The sequence below is a fragment of the Condylostylus longicornis genome, unplaced genomic scaffold (assembly GCF_029603195.1).
Source record: "Condylostylus longicornis isolate FDR11 unplaced genomic scaffold, ASM2960319v2 ptg000031l, whole genome shotgun sequence".
Taxonomy (NCBI): domain Eukaryota; kingdom Metazoa; phylum Arthropoda; class Insecta; order Diptera; family Dolichopodidae; genus Condylostylus; species Condylostylus longicornis.
This window is the reverse complement of record NW_026578000.1, coordinates 484,165-504,715: the sequence shown is the minus strand read 5'-3', so window position 1 is coordinate 504,715 and position 20,551 is coordinate 484,165. Positions and strand designations below refer to the sequence as shown.

Genomic DNA, 20,551 nt, shown 5'->3' with positions numbered 1-20,551 from the left:
GAACATCAGTATTTGATTTTGATACACCAACCCTCGTAACTTTCTCGCTAAATGACGAATTCAGTAAGTACTTAAGAAAAGTATACGTTATTATCATCTTAACAGCGTCTTCTTTACATTTAACACCCAAAAAACATTCGATGGAATTGACGTTCTTATCGAGACTATCGCAAATTGAATCCGATAACGGTACCATATAGATATCACATTACTCATATGCAGGAATTCAGAATGGAATTAAATAGAGATATTATATTTTTAAAAATAATTTTGCATAGGACTTCTCATCAAATACCGGTTGTGCTTAAAGATGTTCAAGAAACCGATTTTTTATGAGTATCGAGTTGAGAAATGCGGCTCAAACATTCTAACCGTTTATAAACCAAGTTCTTTTTTAGATTCAATTTTGCTTTCGAATATACATTGACGATATTTTAATTGCCAGCAACTTGTGCCGGGCATAAACAACACATTTAATCCGTTTTTAACAATAAAATTTATATAAAATATGTTTTTGGAGTCCGTACATAGGTTTCTGACAATTCAAAATTTACCAATCTGCCAGATTTGAAATTCGAATTAGTTTTTAACTCTAATTCTCTTAATACATTTTTTATTTCAAAAATTTATCTACTTGCATATTTTTGAAATTTGGTATATGTACCTATATATAGGACATATATATCTGGTATATTTTATGCCAATTATTATTTTGTTCTATTTGATATGGCGATTAAAACGCGAAATTCTAATTAATTAAATAATGAGAACGGGAACATAACGGAAATACAATTGTTTCCTTTTAATGTTTTTATGCTCATAATTTTATGTATATACAGAAATAGAAAATAATGTTTGCTCTAGAAACTCTAGAAAAATTTTCACTTTTAATTAGGCAAATATTATATATGTATGTACAACATAATTATACCACCTAGTTTTCTTTATTCCAACAATAATAAACGCAATGAATAAAAATTTTTTAATAAAAACAAAAAAAAAATAAGGAGAAATTAAACAAAAGTAAAATGAAAATTACTCAAGGATTTTTTTTTAAAATTAAAGGAAAGGAAAAGAAGAAAAACAGAAACGTTCCATTTCTCAATTAAAAATTTTTAACTGGTGGTAAGTGAAGCAAGTTCCTTTAACCGAATCTTATCTAGGCGGGAGTTTTTATTTTTTTTTATTCTTCTTTAATATTTTACGTAAAGTGAACATTTCCAATGAAATTATTTTATACTTACAATGTAATGTATGGCAACAACCGTGTGTAAATCTAAGGCATATGCTAAATCCGAAAATATTCTTTTATAAATACGTGATATTCCTAAAAATAGTTACAGACGTTTTCAAATGTGAAAATATGAAAGTTCAATAGACATAAATAACAACAACAATAATAAAAAACAAGAAAATGAAAACTGACTTAAAATCAAAATAAACCCAAAATAATTATAACGGAAAAGAAAATTAACTCAAAAAAAAAAAAAAACAAAGACTCAACTTAACTAACAGTAGTTTATTTTCATTAAAAAGAAAATGTTTGTTTACAAAACATTTTTTTCTATTCTTGTTATTATTGTAGTTATTGTTGCTTTTAAAATAAAAATCAGAACACTGAGAAAAAATTTTTTTTTAAAAAAATTTCAAATGAAATGTGTTAGTTCTGTACCAGTAGTCCAAACCATTATGCGACCATATCACCAAATAATTTACAATTAGAACAAATATAAAGGTATAATATAAAGGTATTCGTGTTTTAAATAAAATTTTTCTCTCAGTGTATTTGTTCATCTTAATTTGTAAAAATATAAAGAGGAAAATCTTCTATCAAATTTTTACCGATCACTTTGCGTATAATAAGGGAGGTTATTTGATCGCATCAAATTTTGTAAATATCGAGTTTTCGCTGAGAATACACTTTTCCATGGTAGGGGGGCGTAAATAAACTATTTTTAAATGAGAGGTTCAGTTCTATCGGCTGAACCGATTGTGACGAATTTTTTTTTATGTGAGTTTACTTTGGCTATGTCATGGATTAATCAACTTTTAGTTATATATCACGCATCGGGAACAGCATTTTTTGTGGGCCAATTTTACATTTTTTGGGCTTATAAAGTAAAATAATCAACCAATTCCTTTGAAATGCAATATTCAAATTTGGAGTGTTAAAATAAAGAATCAATAGGTTTTTGTTTTGGAAAAATTACGGCTCGGAAACCGAACTTGGCGTAGATATTTTATTATTTACCATATCTATAAAGCGGAACTCTCTTAAAAGTAAAAATTCACATATTTATATATATAGCATATCTAGGCTAACCGAAATCTTACTAGTATCCTTAAAATTGTAAAAAATTGTTTAAGAGGTATCTTTTATAACACTTTTGCTAAACTAGACAAATACATATTCAGGTCGGTTATGAGCGGATCACATCACATTTTTTTATAATTTTCACGTTTATTTAAATTTTTTTTTCTTATTTTTTTTTTAATACACATTTCATTTCGTAATTTTTTTATTTTTAGAACATCAATATTTTTTTAATCATGTTTCTCTTATTTTTAAAAAAATATGCGTGTAGAAGTTCAACAACCTGTTTGTTTATTTTTCTTATTTCTTTAAAGAACACAGAAAAAAAATAAAATTGAATATTTACTTACTTAATATAAAATTCTTTTTTTTTTTCTTAGTACAAATACGACAAGTACATCTTTAGACTTATTACAAGCACTATTATTATTATGGTAATTTAAAATAAAAAAAAAAACTTCATTTTGTAAAATTTTTAAATATTCCAGATATGCACGTGGGCAGAGTGCGTATTTGCTTTATGTAGGTATATAGGGATGCAAGAAAACATTCTTGTATTTTAAGTAAAATTTCTCAACAGAAATTCAGAAATTAATTGTTTAAAATTTATTATCAAATGTTAATTAGAGCAATTAATAAATAAATTCTTAAATAATAAATCGTTTTAATTGTTCATTTTTTATTTATTTAAAAATTAAAACTATAATAGAATATACGATATAATAGAATTATATCGTATTAAATTGTTAATTATTAATTGTTAAAGATTATTAATTATAATAAAATATTTATGAAATCAATTATATTATAAGAATTAAATCATTTTCAAAGCATTTGTGAAGTTGTTGAACATAAAATAAAATTATTTCGCAAAAATTAATTAAAGAAATTAACCGAACCTTTAACATACATAACAGTGAGGGGACGGGAAATCTCGTACATTTTAATACCCTAATAAAGTTTTGATTGTTAACCATTGAAACGGGAGCTAAACCAAGTTAAACGGGTGTTACTATACTCTTAACGTATTTAAAATTTTTCCTAAAAATGAGTATTTAAATATTACACCTAACTAACTTGGGTTATATAAACTTAAATATTACAGCTAAACTAAACTGGGACGATGATGCATCGTGACCTAAAATATCTATTGTGCCCCCCACCACGATCGCCCAGTGTACTGTCCAGAGCAAACCCTCGAAACCTATAAGTACAAGTTGCTTGAGATTTCCGTATTCTTCTACTATAACTAAAGTATTATACTTAACTAAAGTAGGTAACTAAAGTATTATACTCTTAGGGGGTGGACATTTAAATCAATTTTATTTGGCTATAGATTTTATATTTTAATGCCTAAAAATTTTTGATTTATCTCAGGATTTTCTCACTGACTCTCTGAAATTTATTCTGAATCCATTTATTTACCTACTGTTCTATTGTATTAACTTTGATATCACCGGTAAATTCTGTTTCCGTTACAACAAATTCCATAAGAGTGTGAATAACACAAACGTTAGGTGTTCATCTTCTTGTTTTATTTGAAAAATCTTGTTAACCCTGTTGAACATTCCGGCGCAATGTTAAAATTTCATAATTTGAACACTCCTTATAGTAAAATATTTTTATATTTAATTTATAAGTATTTCCATTATTAATTTATAATTTTTTTTTTTTATTTTTCAGGTATGTACCACATTTTTATAAAAAATGAATTCCACAAAAAAATACTAAGGTAATTTTTAAAATTAAGTTTTAAAATTTTGGTTTTCCCAATCATAAATTATCATAACTCTTTCTTATTAAATTCAAAAAAATAAAAAAATGACGAAGGTAGACAAAGTTTTGTTTTAGGTGTACACGTGTCAAGTAATTTTTAATAAAAAAAAAGTACATATACTTGGGTATACAGAAACAACATCAATAAGATGAAAATTTGAACAAAAGATTTTGTAAATTTAAAGAATATTTGTTTAACAAAATTCCCGTATATATTTTTTTTAATAATTATAATTAATAATTTATTTAAGTCTTAGAAACTTGAAGGTTAATAATAAAAGAAAAAAAAGCTAAGCCATTCCAAATTTATTCGAAATTTCTAAAATATTCTTCGTTTTACACTTCTCATACTTATATATGTATATATAAAATGCATTATGCCTTAAATTAAACACCATATGATCTCTCAATTTATGAGAGAATATATATATATATATATTTATGTATGTATGTATATATATGTATATGGGAATGAAAAATTTTATAATTGAAAACATTTGGTTTTTTTTTCTTCACTTGTAATCAATAGTGTCAACTATACACGTCTTATCAAAACAAAAATAAAACATAAAAATGACAATAGGTATGGAGTTGATCCTGTCAACTTTAAGATACACTCTGTAAAAATTAATGATATATCAAATAAGTTTATTTTATATCGCAAATCAATTCGCATTAAATTTGAAACCATGAACTAAAAATGTATGTGTTATTTTTTGATAAAAGTTCTTGCACTGACATTTAAGACAAATGAGAATTACGTATGTCATATATAAATTTTACTAAAATTACAATTTCATTTTTATATAGACCTGTTTGAAATTACAATATCATATATTGCTTGTAATAGTTTTAAAATAAATGCATATATATCCGAATTAATTCAAAGTTTTCGATAGCAGTTACTGAAATCAGATTCATGGGCCATTCGCGGCTTTGATCCATTTAAGTCAGCTGACGAAATAGTGCCACCAGAACTACAATGCGCTGCGGAGGTCATCCTTCCTTGGCTTAAGATCATCTATGAGTGCTGTATAGACTTAGCCTACATTCCAAAAACGTTAAATGTTGCTAGGGTTGTCTTCATTCCTAAGGCTGGAAAAAGTTTTCACAGCTGGCCAAAGGATCTTAGACATATCAGTTTTACGTCTTTTCTATTAAAAATATTGGAAAAGTTGATGGACGTATACATAAGGAGTAACCTTTACCCAAGGCTTATATCTCCGGCACAACATGCGTATCGTAAGGGAAGGTCAACGGAAACGGTCCTTCACTCTTTGATACAGTGCATTGAAAAATCCTTGGTATACAATAGCTGCTTTCCAGGATATTGAGGGCGCATTTAACAATATCGAGTTGCGGGCTATCACTCAGGCTCTGTCAGGGCTCTCGATTTATGGCTCTCTTATTGCTCTGATAGGCAACATGCTGTCAAGTAGAACCATCAGGAGTAGCTTTGGGGGATCATGCATTGAGCGCTCCGTTGGCAGGGGCACCCTGCAAGGAGGTGTGTTTTCTCCTCTTCCCTGGAACTTCGTAATTAATCAATTACTGGTATGCCTGGAGAGGGATGGCTACAAGGTGATAGCTTACGCTGATGACTTGACTGTCGCGGTGTCTGTAGAGCACCTTCATGCCATAAATGGGCTGATGCAGAGGGCCCTGGGCCTCGTTTCTGGCTGGGCTGTCGGCTGTGGGTTGACTATCAACCCACAAAAACGGAACTGATTATTTTGAGTAGGGGATATAAGATACCCTCGGTGACCTCATTCACGAGGAACTTTGGGACCTCGATTCCTCTTGGGTAAGCCTGGCTGAACGAGAGAGTTACTGACGACGGATCAGTCCATTTTTACACGGACGGATCCAAACTCGCAGGGTGGGTGGGGGAGTTTATTCTGAGCAATTAGATGTTTAGTTCTCCTTCCGTCTGCCGGATCACTGTAGTCTATTTCAGGCCGAGGTGGCCGCAATTGGGGATGCTTTGCACTGGCTGGGTTGCAATGTTGTATCGGCTAGTAGCATCAGTATTTTCACTAACAGTCAGACCGCAATAAGGGCACTGGGCCTGAGGTCACCACGTCTAGAACGTTCCGGGATTGCAGGTCGTCTCTCAAGCCGACTCTCAAGAGATGGCCGCGAAGTTCGAAATAAACTGGTCCTGGATACAGTGGGGTTCCGGGTAACTGCAAGGCGGACGAGCATGCGAGACATGGAACTACTCTGGAGATTCCACCTGAAAAGGAGAACTTGGGACCAACGTGTAACGCGACAAGGAATTTGTGTCCAAAGCTGGATTTACGTGATGAACAGTATATTGGTTTAATTTTATATGTTAATGTATTTTATAATATTTTCATGTAATACACGAATATGACATAATTATATTTTCAACTCTGATGATCTGATTTAATATAATAGACAAAGTGTTAAATTTATAATGCCCAAATTCAATATTATAGCTATTGTTATACAAATATCAAAATATTCAATCTATATGTATATGTATATTAAAAATTGAAAAATCGGCTTCTTTTATCAAATATTTAATACAATTTATTATTTATACATATTTAATATTTTTCAAAGGAAATGAAGAATAAATTAAAAATCAAAAAAATGAAAAAATGTAAAAAAAAAAAAATTTTTTTTTTTTTGTTTAATAGCTTCTCAGGGTTAATAAATGTGATTTTACTTACCCAATGTTATTCACATTAAAAAAAATAACAACAAAAAAAAAATTAAAAACCAAATAAATGAATTTCAATTATTTATTGCGAATTTAATCGAAAAATTTAATATCAATTGAAAATTATAAACAATTTTTTAATATGAATTCAATTATTCGATAAATGAGTGCTGCTTTTATTCAAATAAAAATGATTTCTGAGACAAAAAAAAAATCAATTTTTTTTTTTTAAATTCCTTTGAACTTTTTCATATTACAATTTTCATCGCAGCTACGTTTTTATTGTTGTTTGCATATCTCGATTGCATTAAATTCAGTTTTTTTTTTGTTTTACATCTTGAACAATTTGATGCTGTTGGAGGGCTGCTCTTGTTGCCATCGCATTTTTTTTTTTAATAACCAATTTTTATGAATAAATTCTTTATGGTATCAATTTCAATTTTAATCAATAATATAATGCAATATTTTAAATTAACATTCGATATACTGTTATTTTATTTACATATACACAATAAATATACTAAAGATTTAAAATTATAGTTTAATTAAATTGAAAGAAAAAAATATTTTTTTAAAATAATATGAGATTTTTTTTTTTTTTTCAAATTTAATTTATTTAAATTGTGCACACAGAGTTGCAATGCAAATAATAAATAATATAATGCCTGTTACAATGGTGTTAAAATGGGTACATTGTTTAAGAAGAAGAAGAAAAAAAAATACCAATTATTAAAAAGGAGCAAAAATTAAAGGTTAATTTTAAGGGTTAATTGAAGAACAAAATGCAATTATTCAAAAAACAAATCAATAAAAAGAAAGAATTAAAATTAAAATATGAATAAAAAATTTTAATATATTTTATATATTTAAAAAAAAAAATAATTTATTTTTGATTTTAAAAATCAAAGATCAACAATAAATGGTATTTTTTTTTGCAAAAAATTATTTGATTAAAATTCATATTTTAATGAAATTATTGAGAGCGCATAAAGAAACTATTGAAATAATAAAATTAAACTGACAAAAATAATTTGCATTAAAACATCATCAATACGATTATTGTGACCCGGATTCTCAGCACACGCATCTGAATTCAATCACTCTCAGAAGGGCTGCGCTATTCGAAAACATACATTCATTAGGCTAAGAAAACTCAACGATATACGTTTCATTTATAAATAGACCTAGTAATTAATTACACGCCTTTTTAATTGATTTGTCAATTGCTGTCCATTCAACTTCAAAATGCGGCCCATCATTATACTTGCAAAAAATAACTATATTCGATTGCGAATATTAAAATTTTTCAAAAAAAAAAAATTTTAAGAACACAATCATAGATATAATAGACATAGGTACATAAAATTCCATAGAAATTTATCATTTGCCGCAAAAAAAAAAACAATCAATAAAGTTAATTGAAAATGTCATTTCTTCTTGTAAGCAAGTAGTGTAAGCAACTTGAGTGGTCCATACCCATACTCACATAGTATAAATTTGCTTGTAACCAACAAAAGTTTGCCGATGGTTGCTTTAGAGTATTATTTTTTTTTTTTTGCTCTGTCTAAAAGTTGTAAGGTTGAACTTTTAGATGCAACTGTTCGTCGGGGAAATAAAAAATTACTCATTTTTGAGTAATTTTTTTTACGTTATTTTTTTTGAGTGATTTTTTAATAAACATTTTTTTAGAGATTTCCTCATTTATTGGTTGAAAATATTTTCATAAAAATTTTAAGTGAAATTTTTCGAGTTACTTTTTTGAGTTTTTTTTTGTAATTTTTTTCATTGTGTGTTTTCACTTGTGAGTGAAAGTTTTGAGTAATATTCTTGAGTGATTTTCAAATTAGAATTTTTAAAAAGCTTATACATTTAAGTAAAATATTTGAAAGGTTAATTTTGATTTTTATAAAACCACTCATTTTAGTAATTTTGAGTTCAATTTGGTTAAAAATTGATTTTGGTGTAATGTAAGAGGTTATGATACCGTCATAACATGTCACTGTTATTATTTATAATAATCGTTTCTTGTCCCTTAATTTAAATAAAATTTGAAAATGTTTTTTTTTTTAAAAAAATTTTGACCAGAACGAACAAATAATGAAATGAAATTTTAAATCTCTACTCTCCATTCTCTTTTCTAGAATTCTCTATTTTCTAGAATTTTGATTATCATATGAATGAATTGTAAGTTGTAATTGATATATTCGGAATATACATACAAAGAACCACTTGATTATGTTAAAATACTTGCAAATATACTAAGTAATACAGCATGTAGATATACATTACTCGTATATTCAAATTTACGTGACTTATTCTAATATATGATTCGGAATAAATATATCGTAACGTTTAGTTAAATATCAATTAAATAAATTGTACTACTAAAATAATATGAAGTTAAGCTCGATAAATGACATTTTTGTTTTTTAAATACATAGCATTTTAAGTAATTCCAAGTCAAAAAAATAAAAACTTCATGTTAAAAATAAATTAAGCTATAACCTCCTCATCCTCATTTCTTATATATCAAATGAATATATGTATGTTATATAGTATATGTACACGAGTATGTATAAATAAAACCAATCATTTAAAGCTGTTATTAATCAAGTTTTAAGTACACATTTTTTTTTTTTTTTAAAGTAATTATATTACGTAAAGTAGCTTTAAATTATACTTAAGTGTTATACTAGTTGATTATGCTTATGCTTGTATATGTGTATATGATTATTATTATATTTTCGTATTTTCCTCAAAATATTGTAACCAAAAAAAAAGAAGGAAAAGAAAAAAAACACTTACTTTTCAGTCGGAAAATAATGTCCTAAAGCTCATTATGTAACTATATACAAAGCACTCGCTGATACCGTATAATATAAATACACAAGACATAAGACAAAAAAATAATGTCAAGACAATTTTATCCACCATATAAAGACAAAGACAATAGAAGACACACAAAATAATAAAAAAAAAAATTAAAGATTTTTATTCATCTGGGTATGTTTTTGCGTATGTGTCACTCACTGTTAAAATGTTTTTTGTGCTCACTGCATAGAAAAGAATAAGCGCATGACAAAATTTATTTATCACTGTTGAAAGTCGTTAACATTTCAAAGCACAACAAAATCTTAAAGGAAAAAATTATTTTTGTTTTTTTTTTTGTTTTTCACTTCTGTTCATAACTTCTTTCCCGTATACACACACACGCACGCCTAATTTAAAAAATCTAACCTTCTTTTCATAGCCCAGCCGACAAAAGTGAGTTAGTTACTTTACTTATTTTTCTGTTTTTTTTGTTTGTTGGTTTTTTGATTTGATGTCATTGCATGGTATACCATATGAGAACATAAGCAACTACTGAGCATTAAAATGAGGTTTACTTACTTACAAATTTTTATTACTGAGGTTTACTTTTTTCTTTTGCTCTCTTTTGTTTTTTAGTGTTTGTTGGCGCGAAGTGTTTCAACTTATTTTTTGTCAACCATTTTTTTTTGCGCCTTTTACCTTTTCATGTTTGTTCCTTTTTTGTTTTACCATCGTTTTTATCTAATCTTCGTCCTTTGAATGCCTTATTCCTATATAGTCAGAAAAAAAAATTAAAGTGATAAATAAAAATGTAAGTAAAAAATACCAAACAGAATCTATCATACATACAGGGGGAGTTGAAAAAAAAAGAAACAATGGAATTAAAATTTAATGGCTGAAATCCATCAAGAAATTTTTTTTTTTTGTTTTGTGTTCAACGTTATTGTCTAAATACCTTTTGGCATTATTTATAACAGCATTTTTGGTTATACTTATTCTTACAATTGAAAAGAATCATTTCAAATTATTTTTAGAATTAAAGTTGAATTCAAAGCTTAAAAGTATAGATTTTGATAATTTGTTTATGAAATTTTTAGACAATTACTTACGTGTGATCCTTATATGATTTAAAAATAAATTCCTTAATGTAATCTTACCGTCTTTAGCCATTTAAAAATTTCTAAGAAAATAAATTTTCATAGAATTAGTTCAAACTATATGTAGTATATTAAAATTATTTAAAACTTTAAGCTGAAAATAGAGCAAGTGTGATTTTCCAAGGGTAAAATACCAGATTTCATATTGAATACACATATTTAAATAGGACTGGCTAGAATCAAGCCGACTTTGAAGTAGCCTAAATCTCAGCCGGTAGTACCTTTTCTTTTAACTTTATCTGTTTCCAAATATACTGTGTATTTGATTTCGGCGATTCCGATGTCTGGTACGATTAAGTAGGATTCTAAGCTAAACGGGACCCAAAGTATAAAACCATTCTTTTTTTATCTAATTTTTTTATACCATATTAAATCCACATTTTTAGTTTAGCAAATCGATTTTTAAATACTTGCCGTAATTCCAAAAAAAAAAGAGCATAAGAAAAAAATAAACATTCTAAATAAGATTATCATTATTCATTCGAATACATTTTTAGGTTAAACACAACCACTTCTTGTGTATACAAATAATTAAATTAATATTATAAATTAGAATCTTAAAATAAAATTAAAATCTAAGTGGTTTTTATTATAATTAATGAATACTTTAAAATCAGATTGTACAAGATTAAATAAATTGATTACCTACTCCATGTTATTAAGAGTTTAATAAATTTCTGACAATCTGGTTAAATATTAAATATTAAATTCCAGATTGTCGGGAATTGGAAAAGAGAATTAATTCCGATAAAATTTAAATTGAAGTGTGAAATTTTAAATTTTCTAACTCTTTTTTTTCTCCGGCAAATATAAAAGCAAAATTCAAAATTTTCAATCTATAAAATTCTTTACCAGTTTTTATACTCCAAAATTTGTGATATTGCGCAAAAATCAATGATAGAAGGAAAGCATCAATACAAACTTATTTTAAATCCCAATTGAGTTTATTTTTTTCTTAGTCTAACAACGTAAAATGTTAATGTTATAAAAAACTTACTGAAATCAACAAAAAATTTTGTAAAATTACTTTAAGAAAAATTTATGGTTTGTTGTATACATAGCAAATATATGTAGATAACTAAGTGCATTTTAAGCAAAATGATTAACAATGTGGCTAGCATATAATCGATAATGTCGTATTTATTTTTGAGATAGTGTCACAAAATTAAATTTTTTAAACGACTGTATCTGGGCTATTAATCGATTTGGCAAAATACCGAAATTTATCACATTATGCTAAAATTCGGCATAATATGCTAAAATTTCGCATAATATGGTAGAATTTGGCATAATATGCCAAAATTTAGTGTAATTTAGTATAATTTGCTAAAATTTGGCATAATATGCTAAAATCTGAAATAATATGCCAGAATTGGCCACAATATGTTAAAATTTAGCATAATATGCTAAAATCTGGCATAATATGCTAACTTTTGGCATAATATGCTAAAAATTGGCATAATATGCTGAAATGTGAAAAATTTTATCAAAATATTCACTAAATATGTTAAAAATTATCCAAATATGCTTAATATCCTAAAAATTTGACTGAATACATTTGAATTAAATTTCGACATAATATGCTAAAATTAGAAGAAATATGCTAAAAACTGACCTAATATGCTAAAAACTGGCATAATATGCTAAAATTTGGCATAATATGCTAAAAAAGTAATTGTATATGCTGAAAATTAACTGAATATGCAATAATACATTAAAATATAGCACAATTTGCCCAAATTTGAGATATAATTTGGTAGAAATTTGTGTATATAGCAACATCTCTGTTTTCTGTATTTATTTATTTTGAATTGAAATATTTAAATTATGTGCATCGGTAACATAATTGCTAAAATTTATTTGTATAAATATTCCGATTAGGCTCGTCTTATATTGAGATATAAGGAAGTTGGTAAGAATAAAATTTGTAATTAATTTGTTGGTTGAATCATTCAATCTCTTGTATTAATCATCCAATTTTTAATTCTAAAAGCTGATCTCTTAAATTTATGTGCAAAAACAGGCATTCAGTTATTACTATCGCAACAGAAATCATCGAATACTGTATTCCTTAACAGTTTTTCATATAAAATTTCGTATGTAGACGGTACCTTCCCTATTTGAAACACGGTGATTCGTGAATAGAAAAATGAATTCACATCATTTGGATCGTAATTTTCCATTTTCCATTTTGTTTTTTGCTATGGGTTTTTTTCTTTTATTTTTTCTAACTCCCTTTCTTTTTTTTGTGTAATTTTCTTTCTTTCTTTCTTTGATAATAATTGTGACTTACTTTTTAATTTTTTTTTGTTATTTTTTTGAAATTATACCATACTATCTGACGGTTATTTAGCTTTTTTATATTCATATATACCTACATATTACGTCTTATCCATGGCTTAGGTTAACGAACTACTAAGTATGTTTAACGCCTTTCTAACTCTCAAAATTTTTTTTATTTTCTTGTTGTTAGTTAGTTGTGCTTTTTTAATGTGTAACAAAACAACAGCAACAATGAGGCTCGAATGATAATATATATAGAAAAAAAGCAACAAGGCTGTACAGCAGAAAAAAAAAGCATGAAATATTAAGTATAAAAATACATAAAAAAAAGTGATTGTTTAACAGAAATTAAGGAATAACTCGTAAAAGCCAGAAAAAATTTTTTTTTTTTTTATAAAACACAAATTTAATTGGTTAATGGTGGGCAAAATAAAAAAAAAAAAACAGAGCAAAAATGTATGTACGGGTAATAGTAAAGCACAAGCTGTGTACATACAAAATAGTAAAATAAAATGGTGGTAGTGCAGATAAAATTATTTTGTAGGAGTTTTTGTTTTTTTTTTCTTCTTTTCTTTTAATCGAATTAAAAGGAAAAACAGTTAAAAACATAATGAGCGTTAATGTAAATTAGACATTTGGTTCAATAGTTACGCTTATAACAATTTGCTATTTCTTTAATTTTTCTGTTATTTTTTTTTTTACGATATTTTTATATTATCGTTCCCTGTTGTTTTTATTTTATCGTTAATATCTTCGTCTCCCTCTTCGTCTTTCTCTGTCTTGTTATTATTTTGCATAATCAAATTTTTATTTTATTTGAATTTTATTGAAGCATATCAAAATAGGCCAATATTTTTGTAAACGTAGATACAATGAAAATGTCATAAAAAACTAAGAAAATTATGTACAGTATAACAATTTGAAGGTATTTGTTATATGTTTGTAAATAAATTATTGGTATATAAGGTTATAAGCCAGTATTATATATCGAATTGAAATAGTATTCCATAGTATTCAGTAGTATAACAGTATTTGAAACTAGAAATAGAAGAAAAAAACTGTTGTATTTTAAGAAGATCTTGACTTTTACTTAAACTATTGAAACCTTTAAAATAAAATACGTACTTACTTAGGAAAATAAATTTTTGTAATATGGCAATGCTGTTTCTATATATACATGATATGTCATTTATATACGAGTTCTTTAAATATCCCTAAATTATACTATAATAGCACGAATATAATCTCAGTTATTAAATACCGATCATTCTTAACTCTTTCTTTTTGTTGACGTGCACGCAACCCATATTGTGGGTTAAATTGATTAATAGAATACTATAGAATTTGAGTCACGAATTTTTTTACGATAAAATTACGGTATTTTTAAATTGTAAATTTTTTCTATTATGCAATGAATTCTCAAAGATAAAAGTATTAAATTTAATTATGTAAATGTAGATGGAACGTATTACACAGATTGTGTTATTCATAATATCATTGTGTTATTCATATATATGTATATATATATTGGAAATTGAGTATGTATACATGTGTGCATTAATGTTCATCGTAAAATCGTTAATAAATATTTCATAAAAACTGATTAATTAAGAGTTGACAGTTGAATGAATTTTTAAATTTTATTTTTGCAATTTTGTCTATATTCGATTTTTTTCCCCGCAAATTCTGTGATAACTGTATATTCTTTTATATGGAACTATAAATAAAAATGTATACATAAATATTAAAAATATTGCAATATCAGATTTCTATATTAAATAAAAATCCTCTACATATACAGCATATAAGTACAGCAATTCCTCTTATAACGTAATTTACGGGGCCGGCAAATTTTTACTTGAACTAAAATTATGCTGTAGGAGGTTCCAAAAAACTATAACTTGATCTTTCCCTAAACTATAATTTACTAAATTATTTAGTAGAGCGGGTGAATTTTTTGTTACGTTAAGTAAGCGTGGTAAAAATTACGCGAAATGAAAATAAATACGAAAAAAAAAAATATCTATGAACGTAAATCGAATTTATGTAGTAAGAGAGGTTACGTTATAGGGGGGATTGCTGTATATATTTCATATTCATATTTATTTATAGAAAATCAACAAAATTAATATAAACTTGAAAATTAAATGCCCTAAATTTTCAAAATGATTTTCTTAATTTAAAATTTTTTTCCTAGAAAAAAAAAAATTATTTTGAAAATATTCCAAATTTGCGGTTACTTTCGATCTTATTTAGTATGTAATAATAAAAATTTCAATCAATTTCGAAAAAAATTGAGAAATATATAGAAAATAAGAAGAATAAAATATAAACAAAATGAGAACATAACGGAACTGATTGTAATTAAAGATAAAATTTGACCAAAATGAAATAGAAAAAAAAAATTTGTTTTGTTTTTGCTATTTTTTACTCAAAGATAATAAAAAATGATCAAAGCCCAATTATAATTGCTGTATCGAAAGAGAATAATAATAAAAAAAAGAAAAATTAAATGAACTATGGGAAAAGAATAATCAAAAAATAGAAAATCATTGTTAAAAGCAAGGAAGTTGAAATATTTGAGCAAATAAACTGTGTGGTACTTGCACAACTGAAAGTGATACAAGTATTTTGGGCAGCATTTTTCTTTGTAGATCAGAAAAACAAAATTTCAAATTAATATCAAAAAATTTGATGTGGTCTACCGGAATAATCTACCACAAAGTAAATTTTCTAGTTTAGCAAAAATGTTTTTCTCGCCTTTGGTAGAGGTTTAGTTGTTGTGATCTACGTATTCCAAATTACTCAATAGCTCTAACATGGTGAAAATGAACACTAACTAAATAAAAATTATTTTAGCCGAGAAATGGCAAATTGACCGTAAGACAGACAGGCTGACATCTCTTTGAAAGTAGTTTGTTTATGTTTCTTTACCACAGAGAAATCGGTTATTATACAGTGATTTAGATTCTAAAACCACCCAATTGCTATAAAATCAAATGTTATTTTATAAGCACTTACATTCAAATATGGCATAATTAAATATATTGAGAGTTCATCACCGTTATTAAGCAAAAAAAAAAAAATAAAAAGAAGAAAGAAAATTTTGATCGCGGTCGAGGCCCATAAAATTATACAAAAATATTTTTGCTATTTTCAAATTTATTTTTTCTTCTGTTCTAATATTTACTTTCCCAACTTATAGTTCTATCCTTTTTCAACCAAATATTAGTAAGTATATTCACATTTCATAAAATTGTCTTGATTTTTATATGCTTTGTTATATCGCAGGTATTCTTTATGAAATTTTCATTGATTCGAAAAACTCTCAAATTACAATGCAAATCGATGTGATAAAAATGAATCGATATGATTTGAATCGATATTTTTTGATTGCGGTTAAATTTTGTTATTTTAATAATTTTATTTAGAAACAAAATCATATAAAATGAAGTTACGGGCGTACTCATCTTCGTTACAGTAAACAAAAACTATGTTAAGTAATAGCTAATCTAGTGAGTACAACGTTTGATCCAAAAATCGAAGTCGGGTACATATTGTAGATTGTATAATAGGGGTAATTATGATTCACAACCGAATTTGAGCGACTTGTAGACTCTAACTCTTCTGTAATGATTTTATAATTCAACAATATTTCCATTTTTTCGCTCACTTGGGTCACTTCTTTTAAAGGCAGTGCCAACTGTGAAAATTCTCATAACCTTTATAATAAAATCATCCCTGCCCAAACCTATAATTACGTATTCTCTCATATGTTTTTTAGTTTGTCGAAAACTTTTTCAGTATTTCGACCGCCTTCTTTCTAACCGGTTATTTCGATCGGTTTTCCATTAAAACTATATTCGGAAAACGGATTTGCAAGTCCACCTTTTCGCAAACGTTTGTTTTACACTTACCGCGGAGATCATTGCTCCAACCTTACTTTCATAGCTGCATTGTCTGCGCATTCTGCCCTCTGCAGTTGCTTATTCCGGTCTGTTGCTTCAATTCCTAAATTATATTCTTCTCTTTTCTAACAAGTCAATTAGAATTGCGCTCGTGACTTCAAAAACAGCTTCCGCTATTACTCCTCTGCTGTTGCCTGAATTTTTCTAATATATTCTGCTCTTTTTTAATAAGTTAATTGGGATTATGGGCGTAATTACCGAGACAGCTTAAGTGTTCAAAACCTTTATTGAGAGAATCTTGTTATACCTTCGGAATCATTATTACTGTAACTTCGGATCTATTATTACGAATTTATTGAGCATAGTTTCAGTAATTTTTCATCAATTTTATTCTTTTTTTATTAGTGTTTAAAAAAATATCGATGACTTGAAATAAATTGGCCATGCTTTTAATTTTAAATTAAACAGAAATATTTTTTTTAAGTGGAATGGTGGGTATATAAGAAGATGAGGAAATATTTCGTTATATATATATACATATATATATATATATATAGATTTAAATATGTAAATGTGTAATTTGCAAATAAATTTTTTTTATTTCTGCAAAACATGTTTTTGGATTTTTTGCGCAAAAAACAAGAAAAACAATACTAAGCAAAAAAAAAATCATCACTGATTGATTGGTTTCAATTTACACAAGGTCGTGTTGTTGTTGTTTTTTTCCATTCTTTTATTGCTCACTATATTTTTTGAGCGCTCCCTACAATTTTTTTCTTAACTATCTTTTGAATAATTTGCAAATTTTTATGATTTTTTTGCGGTTTTTTTTTTTTCTTGTATAGTAAAGCAATCTTAACTGTACATTTTAAAAAAAATTTTTTTTTTCTTAAGCCCATACTCATAATTTTTGTATCTTTTTAACCATCATGATGAATTTACTTTATTTTTTTCTTTTGTTTTTAAAAGGTCAAAAAATATTGATTTGGAGATTCGAGGGATTTTCTTTTTTTTTTAATATAATTTACGTGTTTGTGTACTTATTGCATGTCAAATTATATTTAAAATAAATTTATTTAGTCATGGGCACAGAAAAAAAAATAAACGAAAAATTGGTTATGTTTATTATGCGCACTGTTATTACTTTAATGCTGGTATATGATTAAGAGTTTAGAGTTCACAATCAAAAAAAATTAAATTTTACTATATAAGTACGTAAATAATTGATAGTATGTGTATATGTACATAATAATTGTATAAGCTGTATAGGTAGAGGTCATATATTGACTAAAATTAAAATTGAAATGCATGAGAACAGATTTATGAAATATATAGGCAGCCAGTACACGTAGATACACGTATATACATATTATACAGGGTGGTTCGCTTAAGATGGGAAATAATTTCAAGAATGATTCTTTGATCAATTCCCAATTACAAAAATTGTATGGGTGGAGGGGAGTGGACATTTTTCTCAGACTCACTTTCCAGTTGGCTGTAGTCGTATTGAAAAAAAAATGTTACCCAAATTTTTCTGCATACAAATAAATGCTTACAACTTGATTAGAAGATTTAAATAATGGTAATCAATCCCCTTTGAGACAAGCTCCCAATCTTTACCCTATTGCGCTTTGCTCTAAAGTAATAAGCATTTATTTATATGCAAGCAACATCTGGCATCTTTTTTTTCAACAGATTGTACCTCGAAACCTAATACATCTGTACCCACTCCCGAAAATATAATTTTTTTGCTGGAAATTGATCAAATAATCAATTTTGAAATTAATTGCCACTTTACGGGAAACACCCTACCCTGTATGGTAAAACAGTAGGTACACACGCTATAATATTGAAAAGTCATGCAGTGCAGTGTTTTCTCTGTATAAGATTTTCTGTTTTAAAAAAAAATATTTATTGTAATTTTCATAGTTCATACGAATTGGTTATAAAATTATGAAAAAATAAATTGGGTCAAAAATTTTTTACCATAATATTTTTTTTTATTATTTTTAACTTGATTACTGTTTCTTTCTTATCTTATTTGCAATTATTTATAAAATTATTAAACTGTCTTTAACGGGTTACATTTTTTTAATTTTCTTGTTTTAGAAAGTCAATAATTCTTTTTCTTTATGGTCAGATTTCATATACGGCCTCTAAAAAAGACAATCAAATATTTGATTTTTATTGAACTTTTTCAATAAAATAAACAATAATGAAATCAACTTGAATTATGAATTAAAACTAATATAAAAAGTGCCATAGGGCGAACACCAACATTAATAAAAAGAAAAATAAACAAATAAAATTCAGTTAAGAAGGTTATTTTTCATAATTTTCATTTATCAATTATATTTTATTACTTAATAAGTCAAAAGAATAATTAAATTTTTTAATTAAATTTAAATTGTTTAATTTTAATACTGCAAGAGAAACCAATTTAAGATCTTGTATCCAGATTCTGTGAGTGTATGCGAGAATATTTGAATCATACAATAGAAAATTTTATATATAAGTAAGTCAGGTAATGTTATGTACCACTAACCTCACTAATGCATTCCCAGGTTACGTTTGTAAGGATTATATTAGGTATTAGAACATACTTCTCGCGGGAAGAGCTTTTTTCCAATTATAACGCACCTGAATTTATATATTACCCTATTTTGTATTTAAAATTTTTTATTTTCCGAAAATTTCATGGTTGAGGATAGGTGCTTTGTAGAAATTTTATCAAAAACACATTAGATATTTGAGTGTTAGCACGTTCTTAACATATTAAGGGCATTTCTGGTCGAAGACATGTGAGATTATAAGAAGTTTTCTACTGACGTAACTCATAATAGTACTTAATTGTATGGCCGGGAAAATGACAAGATTGTGTTTTCATTAAAGTCCAAGATTATCTTAGGTTTGGGGGAATGTTCATTTCAGTGAAATATCAGTTGGATAAATAGCGAAGTTAGAACAAGTTTTGGTGTCCATTGATCCCGTTAGAAAACATTTATTATTAAGTTATACAATATGTATATGGGTCAAAAAATAAAGAAAGTTCTTTATCACAAAGGAAGTCTTCTGTTTCTAGTTACACTCACAAAAGCAGAATTCCACATCTATAATATAGATCCATTGGCAAACACAAGACTAGTTTGTGACTCACTTTCATTACGTTGCAGTTCAAAAATTCTTATAACAAATTGTTCAACTTATTAATATTAGAAATCACTACTGTCGAATGTTCTACTACGATGATTTTTATGTCAAATACTCCCAATTTAATTAAATATTGACTAAGCCTAGATGCTCCAAACAATTTTCGTTCAGGTTTTTCGAATTTTTTATGATATTAAATCCTAAGTATACAAAATATTAATTCCATACAAATACAATTATGCATTCTTTAATACTTTTATTAAAATTATAATTGCAATATTATTCAAATTTCTGAAAATAATAAATCATTTACCTTTCATTATTAAAAAGAAAGCAATAATCGCGAATAGTGTTTTATACCGGTCGCATTGCATACAATACACGAAGATTATGTGATGGCATCAAATTTTGAATATCGAGTTTTTGATTGGAATGCATTTCTTCATAGTAGGGAAGAGCAAAT

The 20,551-nt window shown here is 26.7% G+C and overlaps 1 protein-coding gene across 1 annotated transcript in view; it reads left to right on the top strand.

The window, feature by feature from the left end:
* Positions 1-4,085, top strand: part of LOC129608318 (GATA zinc finger domain-containing protein 10-like) — a 59,620-nt gene extending 55,535 nt beyond the window's left edge. Inside the window, exon 2 of the mRNA XM_055519769.1 lies at positions 3,998-4,085. Within this exon, the coding sequence (XP_055375744.1) occupies positions 3,998-4,050 (53 nt within the window). The 3' untranslated portion in view covers positions 4,051-4,085. The remainder of the gene's footprint in view (positions 1-3,997) is intronic.
* Positions 4,086-20,551: the final 16,466 nt, after the last annotated feature.